Genomic DNA, 16,462 nt, shown 5'->3' on the forward strand with positions numbered 1-16,462 from the left:
CAATGTGATGGCGAATAATTGTACCACTAACTGCCCAGCATGTTTGCATTACAGCTGTCAGAGAGCACAAGGCCCAGGGGAAAAAAAGATGCCAGCTGAGATATTCTGCAGACTGCAGCCTCAGAGAGGAAAGAGCAGACTCCTGTCAGCAGCTGCATCTCGAAACGCAGGCCACAAACCTCTCCTGCAGCTCAGTTTCATTAATACTGACAACTTCTGTTGCCATCTTGCTGCGCACCAAGCAGCTAAGGCCCACAAATCTTTGACATGTGCAGTTTCAGATCCAGGATTCTTCCTGCCTACAGGACATGACTGTCTAAATCAGGCTTTTACCTGAACTATTCCAAGCTTCATTATATTACTTCTGTGTTAAACGTAAAAATGAAATATGCAGCATTTTTAAATTGTAATTTGTGTGTTTTTCTTTAAATTGTATTCTGATTGTAATATAAACAGTTTTTCTTTTCTACATCACCTTAAGTTTTACAAGGTTGGGCAATTTATGAATGGAAAAATATAAAAGTACATTAAAAAAAAATTACATCAGTGAACTGCAGAATTCTGGGGAAAGCCAACATTCCTCCCTCTTGTCTTTTTTGCAAGCACCTTAAATTTAACATTCAGCCAAATGCCAAGACTACCAGCTACTGTTACTTATTTCAGGGGCTAGTGATCTGAGTCTACAGGTACATGGTTTACTCCTATGGTTTCCAACCTGTGGTCCACCGACACCTAGACAATCATCAACAAAATACCTGTATATCATCATTAGATTTTATTTTGTAACAAACTTTAAAAACATTAAGATAGTTTATACATATATTGCACCATATTACATATAACAATGCACTCACACCCCACATTCATACTAACAATGTCAATACATCTCACAACATATATTGTACACCAAATAAAATCCACAAAGTATTTCCTTGTTACTTATCAATATACACTTAACATACTACATATTTCTTCAAAATATCATATTATATAATTCTCTTTATTAAGAAATCCTTTTCTCTTTCTTACTAATTATTTCTTTATAGAACTTTCCCTTATATTAATTCAAAGTACTCCCGTGCTCCCACTGACACCCAGATCATCACAGGGCATTATTGAAGTGCAGCGGAGAAAACCCCCCCAAAAAGGAACAGATTCTGCACTAAAGCTGTTGCTGCCTGCACCTGTCTGCTGGATCCCACTTTGTGCCTGTCTGCAGAGAAGCTTGTTCCTGGGTACAGAAGAGGGGGGGGCTAGCACTGTGAATCGCCGACATCAAGAGCGAGGCTCTGGGATACCAATGAGGGAAGGAGTGCCACTGTGGACAGCCCAAGTCCAGTGCTGCTGAGAGGAACGTGGCAAACTAGCAGCATTTACAGAAGTCGTTGCACAGGATTTCCATTACTTCAGCTACTCCCTGCTGGCCTGACAGAGGGCCGATGTAACAAGACCCGAAGTGAAATCTGTGCTATTTCTCAGCGCTTATATTTTGTTTTTTAGTGCACACCGCAAAAGCAGGTGCCTCCGTGAGAAGTAAGAAGGGGATGGCCGGCAAATGAGATAAGCACCAAAAAAAAAATTAAAAATATGCGTGGAATGTCCAATAAACAAGCCAATCCCTGTGGAAGCCCCGACACAGACAGCTACAGGGAAAATACGCACTAAATTATAGGCACTCACAGAACTGCTGCAGAGCTCATGTCAAACCTAGAATACGGGCAAGTGATCAAAGACAAAAGATGAAGTGCATACGGTATATTGTTTAGAAATAAAATGCCACCCCAAAGGTCACTTCATTTTTTGAGGTCCGGGCATAGAGTACACCTTCCACGCAGTAAAGCACCTGTTTGTTCATATGTAGTTTGTGGGGGTAAAGGTAAATATGCAGTCAGAACTATACAGCTGGCATGGCTTCCTACTCTGAAGTACATGCACTCAAGCCATGCCAATTCTGCTGCATATCTATGTATCTCAGACACACGTTTAAACGTAACTCCTGCCCTGACTCAGGTACAAAAAAAAAAAAAAAAACACCCAGCATAAAGAAACCAACACTAACCTTTCTCCCTGCCAGCACAGCTCTCTGCATTGTCTGTGAATAGTTAATTGCCTGCTTTGCATGCCATTTGCACGAACTCATGCTAAACCAGCTGTGTCTTTTTCCATGCTAAACATATTAGTTACACATGTAAGATTAGCACGGAAAAACCCACAGCTTATTACATCAGCCCCAGAGTGAGGGAGAAAGCGAGTAGCTTGAAAATGAGGGATAGAAGGCAGCCAGCATGGGAAGAGACCTTGGAGGGTCTGGGGGGAGGGGGACGAAAAGGAGAAGACAAAGAAAGGGAACAAAGGAATAGACATCACTCAGGGCCACGGAGTAGGGGTGAGGGTAGAAGCAGGGCAGGAGGTGGAAGTAATTTTCTTTAAAAAAAAAAAAAATAGTACCTGGTGAAGGGTGGGGGGTGTCTGTGCCATTAACTTACTTCCATCTCTCCCCTTCAGTGATGCAGACCTGTCTCAAACTGCCCTCTATCCTCCTTCCCATCAGTCTTCTCTCTCTCCTAAAAGATTTTACACTCAAACCTGATTACCCTGAGATTACAGTAAATTAAAGGCCCATAAATTTAATTTTTTGGCCTAATTTTAATATATATACATACATATTATATACACACACCTTTTCTTTCTAGACATTAATAGTTAATCTTTTCTTGGTAGTTCATTTGATCTGGTCTTTCTCATTCCTTTCTTTAAACTCTGACTTCTAGCAGAAATCCTGGTTTCCTCTGTAAGCTGCCCTTTCACCTTTTATTTTCTATTATCCTTAGTTTCCTGTACTTTTCTGCTCTGTGCAAAAGGGAAAGACTTCTTTTCTTAAGGCAGATGGGTTAGATAGTAATCACAAGCTGAACTGTAAAGTAGTTAAAGGCTGTGAAAGTGTCAGAAGTATAGGTCAGTGGTGATATGTGCAAAGACTGCAAAAAAAAAAAAAAAGTTGGTGTTATAAAGTTCTGAATGAGTGACTTTAAAAAGTGAACTGTGTCAAATCCTGAATATCAGAAGAATCAGCTATCGGATGGTAAGTAAACTCTGCTGAACTGGAAAAGTTTCAGTATCTTGCATGAGCAATGTCTGTTATGATGTCACAGCAAGATTGCCACTGATTTATCTGGGAAAGGTATAAGCAACCAAGACATTTCCTGAATAACTTACTATCCAATTCACAGATGTGCATAACTGCAGTAATAACAGTGCAATAACAACCAGCTGTAAGATAGATTCACAGCACTAGTGACAAGATTAGCAGCAACATAAAACACTACTACTACAGTATCTGGAGTAGCAGCATCATCACCACCATCAGAAACAGAGAGAAAGAGAGAGATAGACCCACATAAGAAAACTACAGGAGATTTGAGACAAAATAGACATCCACAGGAAATTCCCAATTCTAGCTTGTGGGTGATATAATTCCACCCTTCATGGAAATGTTATTTGTTGTTTTCCTATTTTAAAACAGAGCTGATCACACATTAAAAGAGCAATCATAAGGAGTTTTAGGGTAATACTCTACTAAAAACTACCTTATGGTTCAGTCTGGGTTAGACTGGTGTCACTGAGATTATAGTGTGGTGATAGGCTGAGTGAGACTGGGGTCACTAAGATTGTATTGTCCAATGATAGCTTTTGACTAAAACTGGGGTTACTGAGATAGATTGTCATAATAATGTGTGACTATTTTGTCTACTATCATGAAATATATTTTGTTAGGAAGCTGTTAGAGATGTGCATTTATTTTCCCCCGAATTAGGAAATTTCAACAAAATCGCCTAATTCGGTATGATTCAGGTGAACCAAAAACGAATGGAATTTCCAAAATGTCAGAAAAATTTGTTTTTTAGGTTAGCGCGCGCTAACTTCCAATAGTGCGCACTAACCCGAAAATCATGCCCCCCTCCCCCCCCAACGAAAAAAAACCAACTCCAAACTGCGGGAAAAACGAAATCTGAAACGATTAAAAACAAAAAAACAAAAAACAATGCACATCTCTATCTGTTAATAAACCTGAGTGACTTATCTGTTTGTGCCCAACAGTGTGGTTTATTTTTTGTAGGGTGGGGCTTTGAGATAAACAAGGGGACGTTTATCAAGGAAGTCACACTAAATGAATGAGAAAAGATTTGAGGGTGAATTGAGGACAATTTGCTGGCCCTAAGCTCTGGAATGATCTACCACCCAACCTTCGTATGGAACCCTGCCCCTTCAAATTCAGAAAACAGCTAAAAACATGGCTCTTTCATCAAGCCTTCCCGGATTAACATTCTTGACCCCTCATCATCTCCATTGACCCCCCCCGGTAACATTCATAACCCCTTTTATATTTTGTATAATTGCCTCCACCTCACACCGACCTCCGGCTCCATTTGTATATTATGTACTCTTACACCTTTAATTAACCTTGTTACAGTTCCTCTCGCCTTCTCATTCTAACTTTGGGGTCACCCCCTCCGACCCCCTGTTCTTAGTTCTCCCCCTCCCCTCTCCCTGTTATTTGTGTTTGCTACCTTTTGTTATTATGTAAACTGATATGATGTGTATTTTAATGTCGGTATAGAAAAGCTGTTAAATAAATAAATTTGCAAGGGTTTCTTCCCTAGTAGTTTACATCACTACTATTACAATGTCATTTCTGTAGCACTTTATCATGTATACAGATCTGTACAGTTATATATAAGAGACCACCCTTGCTGTGCAGAGCTTTGTCTAGCCTAGTCAAGGCAGACAGATAAGAACAGTTGGAGAACCAGAGTTTAGCATTTAAAGTCTCAAAATTAGGTGATTAGGTGGGATTTGAGGACAGAGATAACTGTTTAAACTGCATAAAGCTGAGCCCCACAAACAATCAATATAAAGGAAAGCAGAAAATGGAGTGGGTTGGAGATTAAGTAGGACGGAAGATTAGCTGGTTGGAGAAGGGAAAAGAAAATTCTGGAACACATGATAGAGACACACCCAATACATATACCTCTCTTTTACTCTCCCCATCTTCTTGTGCTGCAGCTTGGTATCAAGGCAGAGCTAGAGTACGAGCAGGCCACAGGAGGAAGAGGCAGGAAGCTACTTCCCTCAGGTCTTCCTGCACTGCTTCCTCTCGAAAACCTGTTGGTTACAGACCCTGCTGCTGCAAACCAAAAGTCCACAAGAGAAAGCAGGAGCAGTAGTGCCCAAGATGAAGAAAAAAAAAAAAAAAAAAAGACGCTTCCTGCCAGTCCTTCTCTGAAGCAGTACAATAAAGTCTACTGCCAAACTTTCATATTTTGCCAGACACATGTCTGTGGAGACCTGGATTAGATGGGCACATTCTTGACAATTTCCTCAACCCAATGTTATTGGTCAAAACACAACTTACATCAGAGAGTTTCTATGATTATGTTTTTAGTGATTTTGTCCTAGGACATTTGTGTTAATGGGATAGGAGGGGAGGAAGAAGGTATTGATAAGGTTTGAGAAATGTTTCTATGAATTAAAAAGCATGATTTTAAGAGTGGATGATTACTGTTAGCAACCTGATGGTTTGCGACGAGTCGGTTTCTATAGGATTAGCCTGACAGGACAGGAGACATAGTTGAACTACTTATGGCTGTTTCTCACTTTGAAGAGAGACATGAGCTCAAAGACCCGGAATCTTATAAATTTGGCTTGTCAAGAATTTAAGGCTATTTCTTCACAAGATAGTTCTCTTATACATAGGTTGGAAATTTCTGAAAACCGTTGTAGGAGTCTTAACTTAAGGCTTATTAACATTCCAAGATCTTTCTTAATTGGCCCCCCAGGAACTTTTGAAGAAATATTTAAAAAAGATCTTGTGCATTTGAGGAGTCATTGCCCACCTTTAATAAAATAATGTATTTACCTTTTAAAAAGGAGAATGGTCAGGTACTGGATACATCTCCAGTATCCTCAGAAAGTTTGGATTTAACCTTTTTTAGGCATAAACAACTCCAGAAGATTGTTCTACATTATTGGTTTTCTGTATTTGACTGATAAAAATTTAATAAATGAGGCTATTTTTCTGTAATAGAGATACTTCTTTTCTAGGTCAAAAGGTCTGGGTTTTCCCACACATTTGTAATTTAGAAGAAAATCTTTCCTTCAAAAGCATGAAACGGTGTTAGGTTTTAGGTGGGGAATCTTTCTTAAGATATCCTGCCAAGTGTACAATTAAAACTTCTGGCAGTCTATATATCTTCTTTGAGCAGCAGAATTGCTGTAGTTCCTGCTTCAACTCCAGAACATGTTTCATACAGCGTTTAATCTGTGGTTTATTTATCTGTTCTCTACAAGTCAGCACTTATTCTTATATTGATGGCATGTTTTGTATGGTTGTCTCTCTCATGAATGGTTCCCCTCTTCCTTTGTGTGGGCTTGGGAGGAGGGTTTTGTATTTGACTTGTTTCTTCAGTTGTGTTTCGTTTTAAAAATTACTTGCTCATGATGCTGTTTTCTGCCAGGCGGTTTATTCAGCTTCTTTTTTTTGAAAATTTTAATTTTTTTTTAACTTATAAAAGAAGGAAAGAGAGAAAGAGAAATAGACCCCTGAGGGGGATAGAGGGAGGTTTTGGGGTGTGAAGTAGCTACAAAGTTGTGGGGAGAGGGGAAACAGGAAGAGCAGACAACCATCCAGGCCTGGTCACTCCTGTTTTAAATGTACTGAAATTCTCAGGCAGTGACTGAAGAGGTGAATAATTTGATTTATATTTTGCCTTTCAGCCACTTCAAAGCTGATTATATTCAGGTACATGTATGAAGGAGACAGTATGGGCTCTCTGATTACTCTTCCTTAGCCCTTTTCTGTGTGTGTGTGTCTGTTCATAAGTTTCAAGACAGATTTGGACTGGACAGCTTTCCTTATGTCTTTGTATAGCCAAAGGCCTTAATCCTTTCCTGGGAAGCTAAGCCTCAGATTTCATAACCCCTGACAGTCATTGCAGCTGTGGTGCTCAAGACATCTAACCCCCTCAATTACGTTTATTTTTACTTAGTTCCACTTGATTACATGCTCATCCTTTCCATCCAGAGTGAGTTACAATAGACATGTTCACCAAAAAGGTGAGCTATATCACAGTCACAATTAAAAACTTAATTATTGCTTTACTCAAGAGAGAAGGTAAACCCTCTCCTGAGAGTGAGGCCTGGGGCTTAGAACCAAGCACATGACTAAAAAGGAATGGGAAAGTACTTAAAAAAAAAAAAAAAAAACGTGCCCAGCGATCCTCCCTATCAATTAACATTTCTTTCAATATTTATCCAGTCCTTGCAAGTAAAACAAATAATCAACAGGCAATAGAAGTAGATGCACCAGGCATAAAAACTGCAGTAAATCAAAAGGTTTTAAAGCACATCTTGAAGTCATTAGGTCAGCTAATAAGCACACAGTTTGTGGTAAATTATTCTACCAATCTGGAACTGCATAAGACAGACGGCGATGTCAAGCCACAGCTGAGATAAAGGCTTTTGGTGGTTGAATCATCAGATAAATGACCCTCTTGTGACCACGAAGAGTGAGGTGTAATTTATCAGATCAACCACTAGGCCAAACAGGTGGGGGCCCCCCCAAGTCATGCTGAGCCTTAAATGCCAAAGTAAAACCATTAAATGTAATAAAGCTGAGCAGCCAGTACCTACTAGAAAGAGTGGTCAGAATGGGTTAAACGTGCTCTCTAAATTGTTCCTGGACGAGCAGTATACATCCTGTACTTGTTGCTGGTACACCCAAGTACAGGACATTATATGTACTCAGCCTGCAACACAATAGTGTACAATATTTGTACAAAGTCTGAGTAAAAAAAGGCTGAATAACTCTAGTACAGCAAATAATAAAAACACGTTTTCACAAGAGAGGAGATTTACAGATCCAAGGTTAGAGAAGCATCAAATATGGACACTCAAGACTACATGCAGCACGTGAAGAGTTTGTGAAAACATGGGGCTTCGTTTGGGTACGGAGCAACACAAAATCAGTTGCAATAGCACTGGGGAAGTGCTGCATTTATTTCCTTACCTCTTCTTCTCCTACCAGTTTGTGCTGACCTAACCAATGCACATGCAAGCTTTTCCTAATGTTGCACATAAAGCTCCCTATTTCAAGCAGACGATCCATCCACAACCCTTCAACAAAAACACCATAAAAGTTCCCAAAACACACATTACACAAATACTTCCTCAGAAACCTCCCACAGAAAATGCAATGTTGATTTTTCAGGAAAACAAAATTTCTCAAGGCATACCGATTAAGCAACACAGTTGGGCTCATCCTAAGAAGCTTACCATCCTCTGGAGGACTGCCCCCTCTCCCGTTATACCATGTGTCTTCCTGCCACCACCTCAGACAAGTCTTCCCTAATTATCATATGGCCTAGCTAAAGCAGAAGCTTGCAATGAGTTGTGCTCCTCTAATTTGCATGCACCTGTAATCATAAATCTTGATTTAGAGGCAACGTCAACCAAAGCAAAGATGAAACTGCAGAGCATAATTAGGTATCGATTCGGTAAATGATAAATGAGCCCCTTCAGGTTCTACTGTTTGCTTTTAGGGCAGGTGAATAGCCAAAGATACACATTACTTCAATAGCATGCAATATTATAAATGGCCTTTCCAAAGACCTAGCATCAAGACCGCATGTACGCCTCCAGGACTCATACTTACAGGCTGAGGCTGCTCTGCAATGCAGCAGTTGAAACACAACCAGAATTCACTCATTGTGAACAGTCCCAAGGGTGAACACGTGGAAAAGGAGAGAATGAAGGAGGACTCCAAATCTCCTTTTGTGAGCCTCCTTAGAGGATGCTCCTTAAGCACCAATATCAGAAAAATGGTCCTAGAAAGCAGTCTCCTGGGAGGTGTTGCTGAGCACCAAAGACCTTGGGTTACTATTGGCTGCCGAAGGAAATATGTCCAGTCTCTTAAGATTCAGCACCAACCACCACAAAGACGCATAGGAATGTTCTCCTGGTTCCACGCTGATGGCCGACAACCTGTAAATAATGGAGAAAATGAAAAAAAAATCTAATTAATTATAAGGTAATGAATAAAGCAAGGATTACACTATAAATAAAATGTAAGATGTTTGATAAAAACCAAACATTAAACAGACTTATAAGCACACAGAAATACTGCACCATCCCAATTAAACCATGTTGACTCTCTCAAATGTGTCAGTCCTGAGAAGATGCTTTGCTGAAAACTCCAAGTCATAAAAATAAAGACGATGCTCCACATTTTCTTGTCTGTCTCATTCTACTACAAGAAACCAAAACAGAAGCCCAAGCCAAACCAGAGCGAATGATTTTCTTGTGGGCTTCTCTGAAGCAAGCGCCTCCAACAATACGCTGGAAAGGTGGATCAGATTCCCAGTAACGCCCAAAGCACTTGCAAATGATTAATATCCAAGCATGCCGACTTGTGCAGCAACATAAGGAAATCAATTGTTCCATGCTTGCTCGGGTTACTGCCAAATCAGCTTCCCAAAGTGCAGCCTCCCCCGTGTTGTACTGGGAATTAAATATCCAATATCACAACAAACATTAAAAAAAAAAAAAAAAAAAGGTAGGGGGAAGGGAATGAAAAGCCACCATAGTCGTTTACTTCTTTAAAAAAAATAAATAAATACCTGCAACTGTAGCTCAGGCAGCAATTCAAGCAAGAAAAAGTTGGGGACCTGCACAGTTGAACATTGCTTATTTCTAACCGTCAGGAAAAAGCAGAGGGCAAGAGAACACACTTCTCATTTCTTCACATAGCTATTCCTCCCTTCCCCCAATCCCTGCAGTCACCCTATTTTTCTCAAAAGTACTATAATTGAATGCTCACTGTGTGTGGCATGACTCTCTTCAGCATATTTAGATGTAATACCCAGGTCTTTTAAACGATAATAAAAGAAAGAACACAGCAAACACTGCTCTCTAAACAGTCAGAATGCACCTCTTTTGCTACCACCTTATAAGACTTTGAAATGTTCGGGAATGCTCCCTTAGTGACTTCTATTTACACAGTTTCCCAGACAAGAGGCAACAAACTGACTCTGTGCAGAGACAGAACATAAATGCAGATAAAACAAAGAACCTGGATACACAAGATAGTGAGAGTCCCATTTCCAAAGGCACTGGGTTTCCTTCCTACATCCATTAATAGCCTGGTGCATCGGAGCATGCAGGAGTGCTCCTTCTTAAGGCAGAGCTTCCCAACCCTGTCCTGGCAATCCATGCCCATCAGATTTTCAGGATCTCCAAGATAAATATGTATAGAAATCTACCTATACTGAGCCTCCAGCATATGCAGATTTAACTCATGCATATTCAATGTAGATATCCCTAGAACAGGTTTGGGAAGCCCTGGGTTAAGGCTTCCTTTAAACAGGACCAAATGCTCTGAAGTTTATTAGGTTGAAAGCAGACCAGAGGTCCATGGAGTCCAACCTTCTGATTACCACCTCATAAGGCAAAACCTACTTACAAATCAGGTACTCGGTCTTCTAGTCAGCCCTAAATAGCAGGGCAGCAGAAATTGATAGTTATTTGTAGTCAATTGGATGAAGCAGACTTGTATTTAAAATAAGGCCTTTCCCATCTAAACCAATCCATTTTACACTGAAACACTTATCTTTTATTCAGCTTCTACAGCAACCAGTATTAGAGATGTGGAGGCCTGGAAAACTGTTTTTTCTCCTCAGGATAGAAGTGGAAAATTGGGGAACATTTGTGAATTATTTTCCAGCCTTTCGCACACACCGTAGAGAGAGTGAGAGGCTATTTATAAGGCCTTCATAGTACTCAACTATTTATCTCTCTATAGGTTGGCCAGCAAATAGCTCGAGGTGAGGTACTGGTGGTGGTTTAGGGGCCAGTTTTACATGCAGAGTGAGACGTATAAACAGCACAGTACGCCTTGGTGTGAAGATTGGGACATCATTTGGAGTGAGGAAAGTCTCAAAGTTGAGATTTCTACTATGCTCTCTTGCCCTAGCTTGATGGACTCTCTAACAGGGTATCATCAAGCTAGGGCAAGAGAACATAGTTGAAATCTATCTGCTGTTAAATAAATAAATAAAGCCTCCCTATATGAAATGGTAGAGGGTTTCGCATAGCTGGCTGGAGTGTCTTGCCAACCAATCAGCACAGACACTGGATAACCACTCCTGCTGATTGGTCAGCAAGAGACCAGCAGGGGCAGAAATGATTGCTAACTTAACACAAGCTGGAACACCACACACTCTCTGCAGACCCTCTCTCTCTCAATACTCCAGCTCCTGCACACACCTCCTTTTCAGAAGGAAAAAAAAAAAGGGTCATCCATGCAAAGAACATATAAATTTTCTAGCAAATTCAGACTGCCTCATTTTCCAAGTAAAGCGTATTAGGAGGTGGCGTGAACCTTCACAAGGGCTTGAAATGTCGACCATAGCCAGTCTGCTCCAATGCTCTCTCTGTGTGAAATAAAGTAGACAAGACAGTCCTGTGTGCCTATAGGGAAATCCCAGCTCGCTCTGTCCTGCTGTATCTTCTCCTGCCCCAACGTGATCAGGCACAGTAGGCCACTGTTGTCCCTGAGAGTAGCAGAATCGTTTCTAGGGCTTCTGTGCTCACACTTTTCTCACTGTCGTGCGTGGGTAGAACTCACAGGCTGTAGGGCAAGTGCTCTGGGCCACATTTTCATTCATTCGCCTCCATTACCTTGCAGACCTTTTTATTTACTAAAGAATACATTTTACAGTTCTATACTGCCTTCCTTCAGTAATCTGAAGCCAAAGCAGGTAAAATGTTATTATCTTGCCATTAGCTATACTCAACTCATGGATCTTTATATTCTTTAGTATACAGGGTTTTTTTCCCCCCCCCCTTATTAAAAAAAAAAAAAAAATTTGGAAGATTACAGAATTGGATGGTGAAAATATTTAAAATGCGAGTTTGAAATGAAGAGTTGAACGTGCCTCTAAGACTCGTCTCACTGTGGAAATGACGACTTTTGGCGATTTGGGTTAATGTGAAGTGTGCATTAGGTGTAAACGTGCTGCAGAAAAAGTGCTGTTCAAACAAAAACAGCAAGCTGACATGTGACAGTTGAGAAGCAATACCAGGCTCACTTCTTAATTCAGGACAAGGCTGAGGACAGGCTGCAGATGAGCAGGAGAGAGTATGGCTCTGGGGCTGCGAACAGCACACCTCCCTTTGTTAAATTTTTATTATTACTAGCAACAGCAAGGAAGGCCCTTAAAAATACGGCGGGTGTAATTTGCGTGCGCCGGGTCGGCCGCTGGCGCGCGATTCCCAGGCCCGGGAGCCGTTTGAGGCCTCGCCATGCCCCCGAAACGCCCCCGGGCCGGAACCACGCCCGCAGCCCCGCCCCCCAAATGATGCGCCGCCGCACGCCCCCAGACAAGCCCCAGGACGCACACAGGCTCAGCGCGCACGCAGGGGGTACGTGCGTATCTTATGCGCGTACCCCTTTGAAAATCTGGCCCATAGGGTCTGACAAACTAGTGGGTGAAAAACAAAACCCTGCAAAATCTCTAACCAAGAGCTGCCAAGTTAGCACCAGGAGTCGCTGCAATAACTAATGGGACACATCCCACCTCTTGCATATTCAATCCTATACTGACAGTCTAACCCCTTGTGAAGCCCAGCAGTCTTGCCCACATTAGATCAAAATTGGATCTACAGGCAACCACACTGTTGCCACTATTTGCAAGCATAACACACACTTTAATTCACATTTGCTAAACAAATACAACAATCTTTTACATTTCAAATGGTCTTTGGCTTTAGATGTAGGTAATTGTTTTGCCCATCAAGTATGTTCAGAAATGGATGGATATGCATGATACAGATCTTGAAAAGTTATTACCCACGTGCATATCAATGTCTTGGACTCTCTTTCTTAAGGATATGGGATGCATCCTACTGGAATACACGGAAAGCCCAGGTAAACACAGGTGTCTCACACTAGGATTTATTAAGGAAAGAGTACCAATTGGCAAAGAGAGCCCTCCTAAACTATTTAAATACATTTAAGCACCTAAAGTTGTTTAAATAAATGTGATTAATGAAGTTTCAATAAGACAGCAGAGATTTTAACACATACAAAGATAAAGGTTGGAGCATGCTTACCACAAAAGGGTTTATGATTCTGAATTTGTTTGTGGCGGTAACTATTTATACCTGTTACTACTTTGGGGGTTGTGCAGTTTTTATAAAAAAAAATAAAAACTTTTGTTTTTATTTTCCCTGAGACTTAATAGTATTTATTACACCCAGAAAAATGACAAAATTATTTTTTCTCCACTGATCTCATGTTTTTGTTGTAATAAACACTGATAAATTCCCAGGAAAAATAAAATAAAAACTTGAAAACTAAGGTCCCGGAGTTTTTGGAAGCATTAATGGCAAGAATTGACATTGATTTGTTGTATGTTTTTGACTGGACGCTTTAGATTTCCTTTTTATTTCCAGATGTTTTAGATATATTTGCTGTGAGAGCGATGAAAGTTTGCTTATATTTTTTATTTAGTCCAGCTGGCTTCATTTAGAATAATGAAATGGAGTGCTGTTGCATGTTCAAATACCCAAGATGTTCAGTGCCAATGAAATGGGTCATGAATTATGGATGGTTTGTATTAGGTGGGCATTTTTATGTATTTGTTATATGAAATGTATGTTAAATTTTTGTTATGTATGCTCCAACTTGTATCTTTGTATACATTGATAAAATGTGATTAATGAAATTCCCATAAGACAATATGAGTTGGTTTAAGTAGGTATACATGCTTAAATATATTTAAATATTGTTTCAGGACTCTTGATTTGGATTTATAGCATCGTATTCCCTTATAATACCAAACATCTGACCATTATGGGACACCCGTGAGTAACAGAAGCAACTCTTGCCTATAGAGTCTTTGTGGATATCCTGAAAACCTGACTGGCGGAGGGAAGACAGGTTGTGAAACCACTGGCTTGCATGAAAAAAAAAAAAATGCCAGCACAGAATTCCCATCCAATTTTTCAAGGTTCTTGGACATTTTACAAAACTGACATTTCTGGGACAGATGTCAAATGTAGAGACATTCCACGCCAGGAAAAGCCATCCCATGATACAACACCGCCCTTCTTCTCAAGAGTGGTGGGCTGAGATCCACCTGGACACCCCAAGGAATGCCAACAGCTGGTCCCCCAGAATGGACAGCTTCAGCAGGAGAATCTCGTCATCATAAACCACGTACTACACTAATTATTTTTACTATTTGGCAGCAGAAATAACTATCATAGACGTAATTTTGTGATTAATAAAAACTGTACAGTACTTAAACCAGCAGGGTTTTTTTGTTTGCTTTTTTTTTTTTTTTTAAGGTTAACATGGGTGGGCATGGCCGCTAGGGGTTAAGGTTTGAACCAAAAGAGAGAGGGATATGCTTCTGACTAAAGCAAGTCACTTCCTTTCCTAAATAGACCCATTCATTCTACCGGCAAGCTGAAACACGAATGTCAGAAAGGAGATAGGTTGCAACAGCCCAATGACAAAAAAAAAACAAAACTGTATGACGTAACCAACTATGACCCAGAAAAACGATATACATGTTCACAAGCACACTCCTTTTCTAAGTCAGCAGGCACATACGTGCATCCTTTCAATAAACGCATGAAATTATGAAACAAATATCCTCTGCCTAAGAGAGGAAATGTTTTCCTTTCATTCGTCACAAAAGACAAATTGCTCCTCCACCTCTCAAGTTACAGTCTTTCATAACTCCAGTGCAAAACCGTAGCCTTAGAAGAGGCACATATGCCACCTACATAAGTGGGAAGGTGGGAGAATGGAAAGAATTATCGATTTTCACTCAACGCTGCACAGGCCCACTCCTTGTGTCTGTGTGCTGTGGCATCATTTCATTGTTGTGCTACGGATGTGGCTCCCTGCTGCATGCAAAGGAAAGTTCACATGCTTGTTCGGTGTTCACTGACTGGTATTTCTCATATGGCCACAAGCTATCCTGCATCTCTCATTCTGTATTTCTTTTCCTGTGTATGTATGTTTAGTGTCCATTTTCATATGCTCCTATGATTAATTTTACTTTCTTCCCCTCGACTGAACAGACCATGCAGCAGACTCTATGCAGGCCACCAGTCCTCTATTCCAGGTGGGCCACCAATGCATTCTTTCATACATGCCTTGGTGTTAACCTTGGAATGGAAGAGATGCCCTTGTTGGTAGGCACAGCCCCTTTCTTCTTTGGCTACTCCTGCTCTCTGCTTTCTCTTCTTTGGTGCTTCTCCAGCTAGTTTCCCCCCCCCCCTTCGAGCCCAATCATGCTATGCTGCTTTTCATCTTCAAAAGCAGGGAAGGTGGGAAAGCAGCTTCCTTCCACACCCCAGAAACAGGTGCTAAAGCAGGCCTTGACATATTTCTTTTCTAACTACAAGCTAACCCAAAATATTAGGAACCTGAAACCCCAGTAGAATGCAGGGTCCATTATGCAGAAGTTGCCAAGGGGGGGGGGGGGGGTGGTCCCAAGGGGATTTCACCAAAAATGCAGTTCCTTCCTCACACGCCATCATTGATCTCTCCCTCCTCCAGCCACCTCCCTTCATTGACACCCCCACCCCCCAATTCCTCTCCTTTCCAGCAAACCCTCTCAGTAACCCCTGGTTCCCTCTCCTTGCCCAGCAGCTCCCCCATTCTGTTTCCCCTTCCCTGTCCAATGGCCTCCCTTTCCCCCTTGCCTATACTGCCCTCTCACACCTTTCTTCACTCCTAGTAGTCCCTCTCTCACTTTCTCTCCTTTGTTCCTTCCCTGTCCACAGCCCCACTGTGGACCGGTGTCAGCAGCTCTCTCTCTGTCTCTCAGACTTGGCAGGTCAGGGGTAGGACAGGTTGGGTGGTTCTCTCCTGCTCCTCACGACACCAGGGATGGCAGCACCACCTCTGTGCAGGGCTCAAGAACACCTGCTGCATGCGCTTCTTCTCTCCTGTGCTCTTAACGCTTGCCGCTGCACCAGCCAGGCAGGCTCTGATTGGCTGTGCAGCAGAACAGCACGGACACCGCCCCGCCCCCCACCCAAGCCTCATGGCGAAATTTCTAAAATCACCATGGCGACCTGACGCCCTGCACTAAGGATCATGCTCCATTTCCCTGCCCCTCTAGGAGGGGGCAGAAAGAACAAGTGTACATTGCAATTTGATTTTTTAGAACAAAATGTCAAACTTTAAAAGTACAGGTTTAGTGATACATGAGCAAGATTGTTGTTTATGAGTACATGTGTACAAGGAAGGTTTTAAAGCACAGGTGTGGCTAGGGGAGATGAGGGAATGAGGCGTGCATGACAGGTAGACACATCTATGGCAGGGGGCGGGCAGCTCCTTTCAGGATATCCTCAATTAATATGCATGAGATATATTTGAATACAA

At 41.4% G+C, this 16,462-nt stretch overlaps 1 protein-coding gene across 3 annotated transcripts in view; it reads right to left on the reverse strand.

The window, feature by feature from the left end:
- Positions 1-16,462, reverse strand: part of CDC42SE2 (CDC42 small effector 2) — a 96,817-nt gene that overhangs the window by 74,436 nt on the left and 5,919 nt on the right. For all 3 annotated transcript variants that reach the window (XM_029618839.1, XM_029618829.1, XM_029618846.1), the window contains exon 2: positions 8,711-9,039. In XM_029618839.1, the coding sequence (XP_029474699.1) occupies positions 8,711-8,764 (54 nt within the window). In that variant the 5' untranslated portion in view covers positions 8,765-9,039. The remainder of the gene's footprint in view (positions 1-8,710; positions 9,040-16,462) is intronic.

This window comes from Rhinatrema bivittatum, chromosome 1, assembly GCF_901001135.1.
Source record: "Rhinatrema bivittatum chromosome 1, aRhiBiv1.1, whole genome shotgun sequence".
In the NCBI taxonomy this organism is placed as follows: domain Eukaryota; kingdom Metazoa; phylum Chordata; class Amphibia; order Gymnophiona; family Rhinatrematidae; genus Rhinatrema; species Rhinatrema bivittatum.